Below are 13,335 nucleotides of genomic sequence, written 5' to 3'. Positions count from 1 at the left end.
GATTTTAATATTTTTTTAATATGTCCCATTGAGAAAATCACTTGAATTATTCAATTATTTTAAAAGATTTTATTAAGTTAATATAGCTGTTTATTTTTGTGATATTTACTTAGCCACTGAATTATTTTAAAAAGAAATAACATCTTATGTTGCTATAGCCTATTCATTCGAAAAAAGAATGTGTTAATTATTAACACAGTTTGTGCTATGTTTTTTAACACATTGTGTGTGTAGGCCTATATATGTGTATATGTTGCCCCAGAAATATTGTGAGTTGTATTCAATTATTTAATAATGTAGGCTTTTAACATGTGCACCTAACATGAATTAACAATAAAGAAAAATAGGCTATAATAAAGTCATCAATACCAAAATACGAACTGAGACAAATGTAACTTTTTTGGAAACTTGGGAAACTTTTTAAACTCAGACTCAAAAAAGTTTTGTGCTTTTCTTCATTCTTCAGTATAAGTCATCCATATCAATCCACAAAATGTGAAATAACTTTAAAGGGGTCATATGACAGGGCTAAAACGAATATTATCGTTTGTTTTAGATGTAATGCAATATACACGATTTAAAGCGGTCCTAACACACGCGGTTTCTGCCAATCTCGTATTAATCTTGAGTATCTATAGAGTAGTATTGCATACTTCGTATCTTCGAAGAGTATTTAGTTTGATAACATTTATAAAAGATAGATACAGCTGTACGATTTTTTACGGAAGCATACGGCGCGGGGGGGGGGGAGGGGATGGGTGTAGGCTGAACTAAAGCACGTGTGCACCCATTGCCAACAAAACACAGACATCAGTTTCACTCACCGCATGTGGTTCATGTCCGGCATCTTTTAGTGCTGGGACGGCTCCATATATCAGTTTCAAACGATCTCCAAATCCAGCGTTACATCCACCGTTTATATAACATTCATCACCCAAATGCAGTGAACAAACAAACACCTGAACTTCGCGAATGTATGCTCTCTCTCTCTCTCCTGCACACAAGTGAAAGTGACGTCTGCGCATGCTCCTTCTCCTGCTCTCCTTGCTGCCGCGTGGGCGTGCCGTGTGCTTTTTCGGGAGAATTGTCCAATAAGGGACTAAGAAAAATTGTTACGAAACAGTTTTATATGTTCTAAAAAAACTTTCCGAAACCTGTACGATCGCAGGGGGAGTGTATCGAGCACAGAAACACTACTTAATACACCCAACTCGTTTTTTGACAAGTTGACCATGTTAAGCATGAGAAGACAGCACGTTTAACATTGTAAAGAAGTGTTAGAATGCATGACACACCGTTGCAGCACCCCTTTAAGGTTAAAAAACGCTGTATTTTCCACATACCGTGCATGTTTGTATCTCCTCTTTGCCCCGCCTCTCTGAAACGCGTGGACTTTTTACAAAGCTCATCGCTCTGAAAAGCGAGGTGTGCTATGATTGGCCAGTTAATCAGTGCGTAGTGATTGGTCGAATACTGCAAGCGTGTGACGGAAATGTGACGCCTCTTACCATATTTGGAACATCAGGTTCCAAAGCAATTGGGCTGACAGGTTCGCCCACCTTACTCGCGTATACATTTGGGCGGTCTTAGTCAAATACCTCGAACTGACTTAGATTTGTGGGGGTGTGGTTACACGAGGCGTTTCAGGCAGGTCTGGGTGAGCATTCGCCTTTAGAAAGAATGCATCTTTTGTTCCGACACTTTCATTTTTGCAGTTTTACGTGTCTAATACATGCATGGGCAACTTATAACACACCAAAGACACAGAAAAACATATTCGCGCCATATGACCCCTTTAAATTTGTTTTGTAATGACAGAAATAAAGACTTTTAAGCATTTAAGCATTAGATCAAAAGGGTTTTGGCATATAGAACCTTTACCATCTGAAGAACCTTTTTGTTTCACAAAGTGTTCTTTGTAGAAATTATTCTTAAGATTTTTCAAAGAAGAAAGAAATGGTTCTTATTGAGCTCTTTGCAGAATCAAAAACGTTTTTTCTATGACATTACTGTGGAAGAACCTTTTGTAGCACCTTTTACAAGTGTGTGTTTGTGTGGAAGAATTTAGGACTTTATGGGTGAGATGATTACTTTATTCAAAGATGCAGTTTTTACCTCGCTAAAACACCTAAGTGGCTAAACTAAAACAATTCTACGAATCAAATAATTTTCAAACAGACATGAAACCATATATGGCTGTATTTAGTGTTTGATCTGATATGCTCTCTTGGCTGAGAGCTTCTGTGAAGAATCTTTCAAAACAAAGAGCTCTGAGCTCCACATTCCAAACCGCTCCTGTTTCAATATCCTCACATATGGTGTCAAGAGCAAAGGTCACCGGTGAATGTATTTGATCACCCGTGAACTTATCACCTTTATTTACCTTACAGTAGAACAATCCTCATATTTAAAAAAGTTTTTAAAGATTTACCTGTATCTGGATTTTGTCCACATACACATTGAAAAGACAAGTGTAAACGCTCTGTGTCCAGATTGTCAGAAGATCCTATCTGCTTGTTTGGATCACGGAGATCGCATGTTAATGACAAATATAAACACAGCCTTAGATACTGTATGAAAAGTATACCAACATGACTTCAACACTGAAGGAGTAGTTCACTTTAAAAAAATAATAACATTGACATCCCATAGTAGGAATAAAAATTACTATGGAAAGGGAGTTATTTTGAAGTGAGCTACTCCTTAAATATGGGTGTCACAATACACCAGTATTGGCTAAAACCACGATAATCATATTGTGTTCAACACATATTGTAATATTGTAAACTATTCAGCACCCTTTTAAATATATGCCAAATAATTAATTGACCAAATAAAAGACAAAACACAAAATGAACAAAATTAAAGATAAATTTGACAGATATCATCAGTCAGTTTCGTTATCGTAATAGTGTTACCGTAAATTATTTTGCCCACCATAACCGTGTAATGAATATGTGATATTGTGGCAGCCTATTAATCTTATTTATATTGTTCTTTTAATTTATTAATATAAATTCATATAAAATACTAAACCAACATTTGGTGTGAGCTGTAGCCCCAAGTTAATTTATGCTAAATTTGATTGTTATTAGCAACATTTGTCATTATGGCTTTTTCAAAAATATTTATTAACTATTACTATTTTATCCAATTATATTTAATACTCACTGCTAGACGAGTCCTAAAATATTTATGAATAAAATTAATACAAAGTAAAACTGCTTCTTTTATTTTGACCTCCTGAGGATGACGAACAACATTTTCTTAAGGTCAAAGCACCTTCCTTCACTGACCATATACTGAAAAAAAAGCTCTATATTTTGTAGCATATTTGTGGAAAGTGTCAACTATTCACTGTCCAGATCAGATGTATAACATGAGTCATCCACTTTCCCATAATACATCTCTCTGTCAGAGCCTGCAGGTCCTGAAGTTCGGCTCTCTGGCAGTGGAGTGCTGGAGGAGGCCAGGGTTGAAGGGTCTGAAGACCTTTGAGATGTGTGAAGAACAATAGCACGCTCTTTGTGTTTGTCTACTGTATGCAGCTGTGGATCTGCTGATATATCTACTTTTTCATCATCACAGAAGCCAGCCAGGGGAGCTTTTACTTGCTCTGTTGGACTACAACAGAAAAAAATAAGTCAGGCTTTTAAATAGTTGCAAAAGAGAGTTACTGAACATAAACATGTATTGACTCATTATGGTGCTATTGAAGGATACAAAATCATTATAGAAAGTAAATCTGGAAAAAAATTGTTTATAAGTGTTGTAAGTATACTTTAAATGAACAAGTACACAACAAGTTAACGTTTTTTTCTCATTAGTGTAAGTATATTTCTCAAATACTTTATATTTTTAGTATCATAGTAGCACATGTGTGTATGTTCAATGATGTATTCAGATTTATATCACAAAATGGCTGTTGAGTTTTCAAATTGCAGCTCCTTCTCATCAATAATTTTACAAACATATTCTTATCGTGCACAACATAATCACATTTTCTGGCTTCTAAGATTCAATTAAGCAACTGCGTAACCTAGTTATGGCGAGAGTGATTTTAGACTGAGAAAGTAATGAGTCTTGATGGACCCTCAAAATGCACAGACCCCCACCCTCTGTAACATAATGACAGAACAAGGAGAAATTGAGTTAGAATGGACGGATAAGAGGAGGGAGGGCAGTAAACCAAACCCATTCATTCTTAAAAACAAAAGCATACATTTAACAAAAATGAAACTGCAGGTAGTTGTTTAATGAGTACATTCATATTGAGCATTGCAAAGAGTTTTTAACAGATGTTATCCAAACCTTTTTTCATCCAAGCTTTCAACAGCACATGGATCTTGTCTTTCAGCTGCACAGAGCTCTTCCTTCTCTGGAAGTATAAGAGTCACCTAGAGGACAGCCGAGAATGCAACACTTTATACTCTTAACCTATTCCACTACCATCTTTCAGCATTAAAGGGTTGAATTACAAGTTAGGGCTTTACAGCTGAAGGGCAACAGAACCATAAGAAAACCAGGAACTAATCTCGAAACATTATACAGGCAAAAGGCGGTATACTGAACATGAGAATCTTTAAAGAACCATTAATTTAATAAATGTCTAGACTTGAAATGCAAGCACAAGTTGAACAAATCTACCAAAGAGTCAGTAGTAAGGCTGTACATACATCAAGGCACAAATACAATCAAAGCAAATGTTAACTTATACACCATATAACCATACAAGTAATCCGTCAATTACTGTAGGGACAGCTGACCCTCCTTACCCTCGGGTAACACTGACACACGGACCAAATTGTTCCTAGTCCCATCAGCAGTACTCCCATAGCACAGAATGTGGCAAAAACCTGTGGCTCCTCTACGGAAATCATGAACATACCCAACGCCACCAGGGCCATCCCCAAAATGATGAGCCCATAGCGGTACGGCTGGTTCTCAGCCATGGACGTAGACTCTGAGGTTCAACACCTGTGCAAGTGTGGAGCTTTAAGGCTGTCCCTTTAGAGGTGAAGGTCTTCTTCTAGGGCAAGAGTGACTGACAGGGCACAGGACCAGTTGGGAACCAAGATCCGGATCATTAAACCAGTAATGGGCCTTGGTCAGGTGACCTTCCCCTAGGCAAAAGTTGCACTGGCTTGAGCAATCGTACTACAGTCCTTCCATGAATACTGGAATCTTAATGATTTAGTAGACAAGAAAATAATTTGCTACCTTAAGTTTTCTGGACTTGGAATCGAAAGGTTAGAAATTGCATGCTTGATATAAAATTAAAATTCCTCTCATCAATTCATTTTTAAAAATGTGCACGTGTTAACTTCTGATCTGCTCAATAAAAAGCCCTGATAAAAATAAACACATTTTACTATACAGTAGTAACCATAGTTTAACTATGGTATTTATAGTAAAACACAGTAACCTTTACCATAGTTTCATTATAGTAACTACAGTTTAACCATGATGTTTGTATTTGTTTGGTATTACAAATGGTAATAAATCGGAAAAAAACATGGTTGCTATGTAAACGGTGCTCATATATATCTATATTTTTTTGCAAACCTGTCAATAAGCATGCTACATGATGGGGCGTCGGTAGACCCCTTTTTTACTGGGGCACATTATTTGTCAGTGTAATCATTTACATTTATAATAAAGCGGCAAAAAACGGATTTATATGCAACGTAGTAGCATACACGCATTTTAACCGGTCCGAAAACACAAACTGGTGCCGTACTTTCGCGCAGAAATCCATGTCCGCACACAGCATGCAGCTGCGTGCGTAGGCGCGCAAGGGTGACGACACGACACGCGACTCGCGAGTCATCAAATACAATCCTCTGCACCTTTGGCCCATTTTCGTAAAAGTGTACTATAGCAGATTTTCTTTACGTAATTAGTTGTCTCTGAGTTCTGCAAAAATACGGAACAGGTAAAAAAAGGTTACAAACACAAATTTATAAACTTGACAATCACAAATTTGAGGGTGTACACGTGCTACAGGTAATAGTTGTGTACTGTAATTATACTGTTTGTTTAAGTAGTATAAAGCCCAGTAGATGATTCTAGGATGCACAATTACCTGTGCTCCTATTGATTGGTGTGTCATCAGTTTTGCAACTGAATGTTTACTAATGGACAAATGTGTGCTATTTGAGTTCACATCTTGACACTTCAGTTCATTATATTATGTGTTTGTGTTTTCTGAATGAGAACATGGTTAAACCTTTGCAAAATGAGGCTGTTTTTCTGAGAATGTGTTTATAGTTGTCAGAAAATGGTGAATTGTTTCATGAATTGTGTGATAGCAATCTAGAAAAACTGTAATATTCATTATCATCTTAACATTAACTGTGAATGCGCAGCTAAGGTAAAGAACAGAAAAATTGTGGAAAGGGGGTCCCTTGGAGGTAACTGGCCCTGGGGCCTTTTGAAGTCATAATCCGCCCCTGGTTATCATTGTGTAATGAATGCAGATGGGCAAGAAAAATTTATCTCTGCTTTCATTATTTCCATAAAGTGAATGCAAACATGTTAATAAAGTTTATGTTAAGTATGTTACAGATACCTAAATATTTTTAAATACATAAAATTTTACCTTCCCCAGTATTGTTGCACTGGAGGAATAGTGGTTTAAGCAAGGGAAGTTTGTATAGTGCATGGTGTTGCATCCTTGCACACAGCAGGTTTTTAAGAAAAAAGTGATTAAAAAAAGTAATGGCGGCCTGTGCCCCAGTAGAGCTTTAGGTCTAGCAACGCCCCTGCTACATGACCATACAGGTCGATATTTAAATGTATCGCTTCATTTTTACAACTTTGGAATCGAAACTGAGAATCGATAAGAATCGTAATCGTTAAGCAGTATTGGAATTGAAAAAATTCAAATGATACCCAGCCCTACTTAAGTTTGCCTTAAGTTAATGCAATCAAACTGACTTTACAAGTCATTTTAACTTAACATACTATTTTACAGTTTTAAATGTTTTTACATTACTTCAGCTCATCAGAATCATCAAATTAATATGTTACATCAACTAAAGATGGCAAAATGTATTTTTATATATTATAAAGCCAACTGAAACTCAAGGCAGCAAAAAACATTATACAATGTAAAAGTACTGTACTGAATATACAAAAATAGTTGATCAATTAATAGTTTTAGTTAATAAAAAGAATAAAAAGAGTTTTGTGTCATCTTTATATGCTGAGGATATAAAATACACTTGAACAAAATAATGTTTAACAAACATAACTGAAATAGACTTCTTCAGTAATAATAAATCAGTGAGATACAATGAATACAGATACATTACCACACAGACAAAACATATAGGCAAGCTTTTTAAAGTGACAGTGTCTGGAACATACAGGAAAAAAGCACATTTCCTCAATCCTACTAATAAAACAAAACATAAAAAATGTGTTGTCTAATAAGAACGTCATCTAATAAGATTGTTAGATGTTACTGTAAAACTGTGGTTTACAGCCACAAGACATCATGACAAATGTGAGCTGGGTAATAGTAGAACAGACATGACTTACAGATAACAGTCCCTTTAAAATGTACATGCAGGTAAAAGGTTGGCACTGCCAAAACCAAAACATTCAATAGTCTTACAGTATATGTTTTCCCTGGGTTCTTCAAGGCAAGCGGTGTGTAGTGTGCTCAAACTGGAAATTCAGTCAGGTTGCTCAAGTAGCAAAAAGTGCTAAATATGATGTAAAACTTGAATCAGATGCATACCAAAAACATTCCCTGCATGTCATTCTGCAGCATTTTGTAATGTCTTCCCAGGAAAATGTGGGTGAAACGATTACTGAGAGAAAATACAAAACAATGAATTGTCAATGAAGGCACAGCATAATCTTCAAGACACATCAATATGGTCCCTGAAGACCATGACCTTCAATTAAAAATTCCTTTATCCTTACATTTACATTGATTCATTTGGCAGACGTTTTTATCCAAAGCGGCTTACAAGTAGGAGATCATATACACATTTTGCCAACACACTAAATAGTACCGTTAGTTTACAAGGCCATGCTACTAGGAGGATTAAAGCTGGAGTAAGCATGGAGAGAATGAACAACAACAACCATTTTTTTAGACAGACAGACAGTCAGACAGTTATTGGTTAGTCAAATAAATGCAGAACAGGTATGTTTTGAGCTGTTTTTTGAAAGTTGTGAAGGATGCTGCAGTTCGGGTGGAGGCTGGCAGTTAATTCCACCACAGGGGAACTGAATGTGTAGAGGGTTTTGCAAGCTATTTGGTGGAACAAGCAGGCGTCCTTCATTTTCAGACCGAAGATGACGGGAGGGGATGTAGTAGACCTGGACAACTTGTCCTTATACAACTTGTTGAGATTCAGTTCTCTGTTAACATTGGCTTCTTCCTATTGGTACCCTTAGATACTGTAGTGGTTGTTTATTGTTGGTCAATAGCTGTTGTAGTCTTCATAACAGTCTCGTAGGATGGTGGAGGTTCCATTTGCCAGGGAGGGGGGGTTCCAGGCAGGCTCAGTTGATTAGTGTCTGATGATGGGGGCGTCTGGACTGCGTTGTGATTCTCTTCCGCAGCCCTGCGGATCCTATCCAGCCTCCTGGGAAAATAGGAAATAGCAATGACTCATGAATGCTTGCTTAAGACACACGTTGAATGTTGATGAATGTTTTACATTTGTTACATTGCATGTACTCATTTAGCAGACGCTTTTATCCAAAGCGACGTACAAAGTAGGGGAAAAACAGTAGAAGCAATTTGTGCAACAAAAGAACAACAATGCATAGGTGCAATACAACTGGTCTCAGTCAGCTTATCACAGTATACGAAGCCAAGAATTTTTTTTGGGGGGGTAGGTAAGTAGAAAAGAAGTAGAAGACTGTACTAATGGGTCAGATGTTGACGGAAGAGATGTGTTTTTAGCCAATTCTTAAAGACCGCTACAGAATCCGCTGATCTTGTGGCAAGAGGGAGATTGTTCCAGAGTCATGGAACACATCCGGAGAAAGTGTGTGAGAGTGATTTTTTCCCTTTGTGGGATGGCACCACAAGACGTTGTTCGATAGCAGAGCGCAGGGATCGGGCGGGTACATAAGTCTGAATTAGCAAGTGAAGATATGGGGGTTCCGAACCTGTGGTGGTTTTGTAGGCCAAGAGCAGAGATTTGAATTGGATGCGAGTGACTATAGGGAGCCAGTGCAACCTAACTAAGAGAGGAGTGACGTGCTCTCTTTTCGGCTGGTTGAAGACCACTCTTGCCGCTGCATTCTGGATCATCTGAAGAGGTCTAGTTGTACAAGCTGGAAGATCAGCCAGTAGAGCATTGCAATAGTCCAGGACAAGAGCCTGGACAAGAACTTGCGTAGCATGCTCAGACAGGAAAGGTCTAATTCTCCTAATATTGTAGAGGATGAATCTACAGGACCGGGTGATGCTGGCAACATGATCAGCGAAGTTCAGCTGATCATCAATTACCACTCCCAGGTTTCTGGCCATTCTGGAAGGAGTAATGGTCTTACAAATGAGAGAGCGCTTCATATTTTGACAAAAAGCTAAGCAATAACCAGGTTTCTTTTATTTTATCAAACAACCTGCAATAAGTCAGATTTCATAAAGTAGACATTGAGCAGACACTGCATTGCTGTTGGCTGTTAAAACTGGCCTAAGCATCTTCACTTTCATTTTGCTGATTTAGTCTGTAGCCTTTGGCATTGCTAATGACCCAATTGTCCTGTCTACCCTCTCCACATTCAGAAACTGCTGTCCACTGGTTTGAGTTTGGCCTCAAAGGTAGACCCTTTCAAAAGAAAATCCATTGCATAGGAGTACCTCAGGGTGTGGTGCTCGGCCCCCTTTTCATCTCAATATACACTGCATTACTATTGGACAACTGCCGTTTCTCTCTTTTGTCTCACAATGTCTCACCCACTTTTTTGTCCTAGCACTTTTTGTTTTCTTATACGCTTCATTAATATATTCATTCATTCGTTCGTTCGTTCGTTTCAGGTTTCTTTTATACAATAGAAGCCTGCATACTCCTTATCATACTCTTTTTCTTTTATTGCTGTCTTTAAAAAATGAATCCAGCTTTAAGTTAACAAAGCAATGTGAGCTGTGTTTACCATTCCTATTTTAAACTACTGTACTTTGCTCGCCAAAAACACAAGGGGTGGGGAAAGGGGGGGGGGGTGCTAGGCACTGATTTGATGGCTTCAGCATGTTGCAAAAAATAAAATAAAAGTAATAATCTCTGCCAACCTTTCAAAGTCTTCCCTTCTCATTCTTTCTAGGCATGTGTACAATGCTGACTGCTTTCTGTTAATGTTATACTCTGTCTACATCATGAAATCAGAAAAAGCTGCTCAAAACTCTGACAAAAAATTGACTCTGACAAAAACATTAGCTTTCTTTAAACACTCTATCTCTGTTCTGATAATGGTTGACAATTTTGACATGGGAAACAATACAAAGAAAAACTGTCAAATGTAAATGTTAAAGTAATATACATGTCTAATGCTGGTCATTCCCACATTAAAATGTCACAAAGAAATAATAAAGAAATAACAAGTTGCAATGTCATAACTCGAGCGAGGGAGTTAAATAAGTTCTTGAGATGTTTTTTAAACTTTGATTCCTGAAGAAATCTAAAGAAATAAAGACAGTACATTTTTGAAATAAGGTAAGAGAATTGAACTTTAGAATTAAAGCCAGCAAGAAACGGAAGTTCATGTTTTTGAAAGATGTGAGGGATCATAAATAAAAAAATACCCTGCACAGATAAATCAAAATATTTTATATATATAAAAAAAGAAGAATTGTCTGTTTTGATTTGTTGGTGCCTAACATGAACAATACAACACTGCACAGATTACCTGGTTTTGGGAGAATTTACTGAAAAATGTTCATGTTTGAGTTTATTTTGAAATCAATGACTTTTGATATGCACTGAAATCGCTGTGGTATTTTGGCAAATCTGAAAGTTTGACACATTGTTGAGATCCTTTACAAAGTTCTAGAGAAGACACATGTGAGATTACTGGGGTCTTTTCTCAGAAAATTCTGAGAAGCATAATTCTAAAAAAAAAACATTAATTCCAAGAAACGCTCCAAACTCAGTAAATCCAAATGTAGTTCGGACAACGTGATGAACATATCACAATTGCTAACTGTGTTGACGTATTTTTCACAGGCCACACCCTTAGAAAAGATACAGTACTTGTTATGAAAAGGAAAATGTAAACTTTACATCCTTGTTTTCGCTATAGGCCTACAGAAAAATGCAATGTAACAGCAAGAATTTACTGACAGGAAACTTGCCATGTCTGTCATCTAAAAATGCTTGTGACCTACTTCTATAATCAAAACATTTGTTTCTTCTGTGTAACTCTGGCGTTTAAACTGAGAGTAGACCTAGAAGAGACAGAGCTCTCTCTGAGCCAGCTTGTTTTACAAATTGAAAGCCAAAGACAGTCTATACAAAACCGCCAGTCAATGTATTGTATTAATTACAATAGTATTTCATTTGATATGTTTTGATGATATGATTTGATGTACAGTATCTTTTAACAATCATACAGGGTTTTTACTTCAGTGTTAAACTCATCTTGTGAAAAAGAAACAAGAAAATGTTTTACAGGCTTTGCTGTACATTTAAAGGAGACACCTGAACCATGTCAGAGGATGAGTATACAGGTACTATTGAGACAGGGGAGAGCTTTTTAAACCAGCCAGAACATCATAGCAGCTGCAGAGAACACGCACAAAAAGATTTAGACCTTAGCAACCAGATAGCAGTGGCCTGGCAACGATGCACAACATCCGAGTGACCTGAAGGAACCACTCTTATAAAACGTGGCTGTTCCATACTACTAGCACTTTTTTGAGAGAGGATTTGGTGGGGGTCTTGACTTTCAATCTACCAATAATTGTCTGGTTTTGGTCAATGCTTGCACATCAGCTTTGAACTCTTGCATGAATTCAGTTAGTCTCATAAAACCATACAAGTGCTACAGCTGTGTTCATAATTGGATGATTTTTTAAGCCTTACCTTTGCACTGCAAGTGCTTGATGTGGGGTGTAGCAGGTCCCTGTTCGTGGGTGTAGAATGCAGTGACCCGGCACAGTTACGTGACTGGGTTTGCAAGCCAGGCACAATGCTAGGATCAAAGTGGAGACCCCCAGGCACGTTACTGCCAAGCCAATGTAAAGAGTATATGGTATTATAATGAGCACCACACCAGCTATCACAAGTAAGAGCCCGAATAAACCCGGCCATTTGTTCTTGAAAGACATATTGTCCCCTTCTGGTTATGCCATCACAATAGTAGTCCACGCTGTCCACCGCGGTTAAAATAGGAGTCGCGTTTGATGAGAACATGAAGTTGAACATCTGTGGATGATCGTGAAGGCGTTGCTTTCCTCGTGAACTACATTATGATTTTGCTAAGAAGCATCCCGCCTTCCTTTTCCGTCTCTTCCCATTGTTGGCAGATATGCCATCTGTTGCGGTGCGTGTTTGTTAACGCGAAGAGGAAGTGTTGGAGTAGATGGGCGGAGGTTTGTGCCACTTTATCGATAGGGAAATCAAATTACGTATTGGCTGGGCGTGGTGGAGCCGAACCGGACTCTTATGGAACTCCCATTCTGGACTTTTCAACGCGAAGACGGATAAAACATTTATGTGTTGTTATATGCGATTGCGATTTGTACAATCTTGGCATCTAGTAGATTTTTTTGCTTGCATCTAGTAGTACCGCCTCTTTCGACATCGTCGGCATGCATGGTTGCCAGATCTTCGCAACAAAAACAGCGCAGTGGCTAATCAAAACGAGCCCAACGACCCCGTAAAATACCCATACCTAAAACACACATTATACTGCTACCGTTATGCATTACACGCAATTTCTTCATAGAAAGTCACAGCTTTGTAGTAATTATTTTTCATCTTATCCTAAAAATGAGCGCTGATAAACAAAATATATACACCTCTAGTAAAAAACAACCCACGGAAACCGTTTAAAAGCAGCACAAACTTGGCAACCCAACACCGTGTCTGCATCGGACGCGACGTGACACGACACACGGCTAGTGGGATTGTCGCGCCGCGCCGCATTCAGTGTGGACAAAATTTAAAATTATGATGTGTTCTACTAATGCGTTTCTAATGTATTTTGTCGTGTCGCGTCGCGTGCAATGCATCACCCAGCTCCCAGGGCACCACCTCAGTCCCCCAAAAATAAATATCGATAACTTTTTCATGTTGATTATACGTGCGTGTTTCATTCAACCTACTTTACACTTATTATTGTGAAAGGGATTTAGCAGAACTT

The 13,335-nt window shown here is 37.9% G+C and overlaps 2 protein-coding genes across 2 annotated transcripts; both read right to left on the bottom strand.

Moving 5' to 3' along the window:
* Positions 1-11: 11 nt before the first annotated feature.
* bsnd (barttin CLCNK type accessory subunit beta) lies at positions 12-7,039 on the bottom strand. The gene is made up of 3 exons (XM_057352334.1): positions 4,776-7,039; positions 4,312-4,397; positions 12-3,624 (listed from the first exon to the last, which is right to left on the bottom strand). The coding sequence occupies exons 1-3, from the start codon at positions 4,950-4,952 to the stop codon at positions 3,351-3,353; spliced, it is 537 nt and encodes a 178-aa protein (XP_057208317.1). The 5' UTR covers positions 4,953-7,039; the 3' UTR covers positions 12-3,350.
* A 165-nt stretch (positions 7,040-7,204) lies between these two features.
* On the bottom strand, positions 7,205-12,787 carry si:dkeyp-51f12.3 (uncharacterized protein LOC107988041 homolog). Its single transcript, XM_057353315.1, has 3 exons — positions 12,760-12,787; positions 12,054-12,309; positions 7,205-8,606 (listed from the first exon to the last, which is right to left on the bottom strand). The coding sequence occupies exons 1-3, from the start codon at positions 12,785-12,787 to the stop codon at positions 8,432-8,434; spliced, it is 459 nt and encodes a 152-aa protein (XP_057209298.1). The 3' UTR covers positions 7,205-8,431.
* Between the last annotated feature and the right edge of the window lie 548 nt (positions 12,788-13,335).

This window comes from Triplophysa rosa, linkage group LG15, assembly GCF_024868665.1.
Source record: "Triplophysa rosa linkage group LG15, Trosa_1v2, whole genome shotgun sequence".
Classification (NCBI taxonomy): Eukaryota; Metazoa; Chordata; class Actinopteri; order Cypriniformes; family Nemacheilidae; genus Triplophysa; species Triplophysa rosa.
Note: the sequence above shows the minus strand (reverse complement) of the source record. Positions and strands in the feature narration are given on the sequence as shown.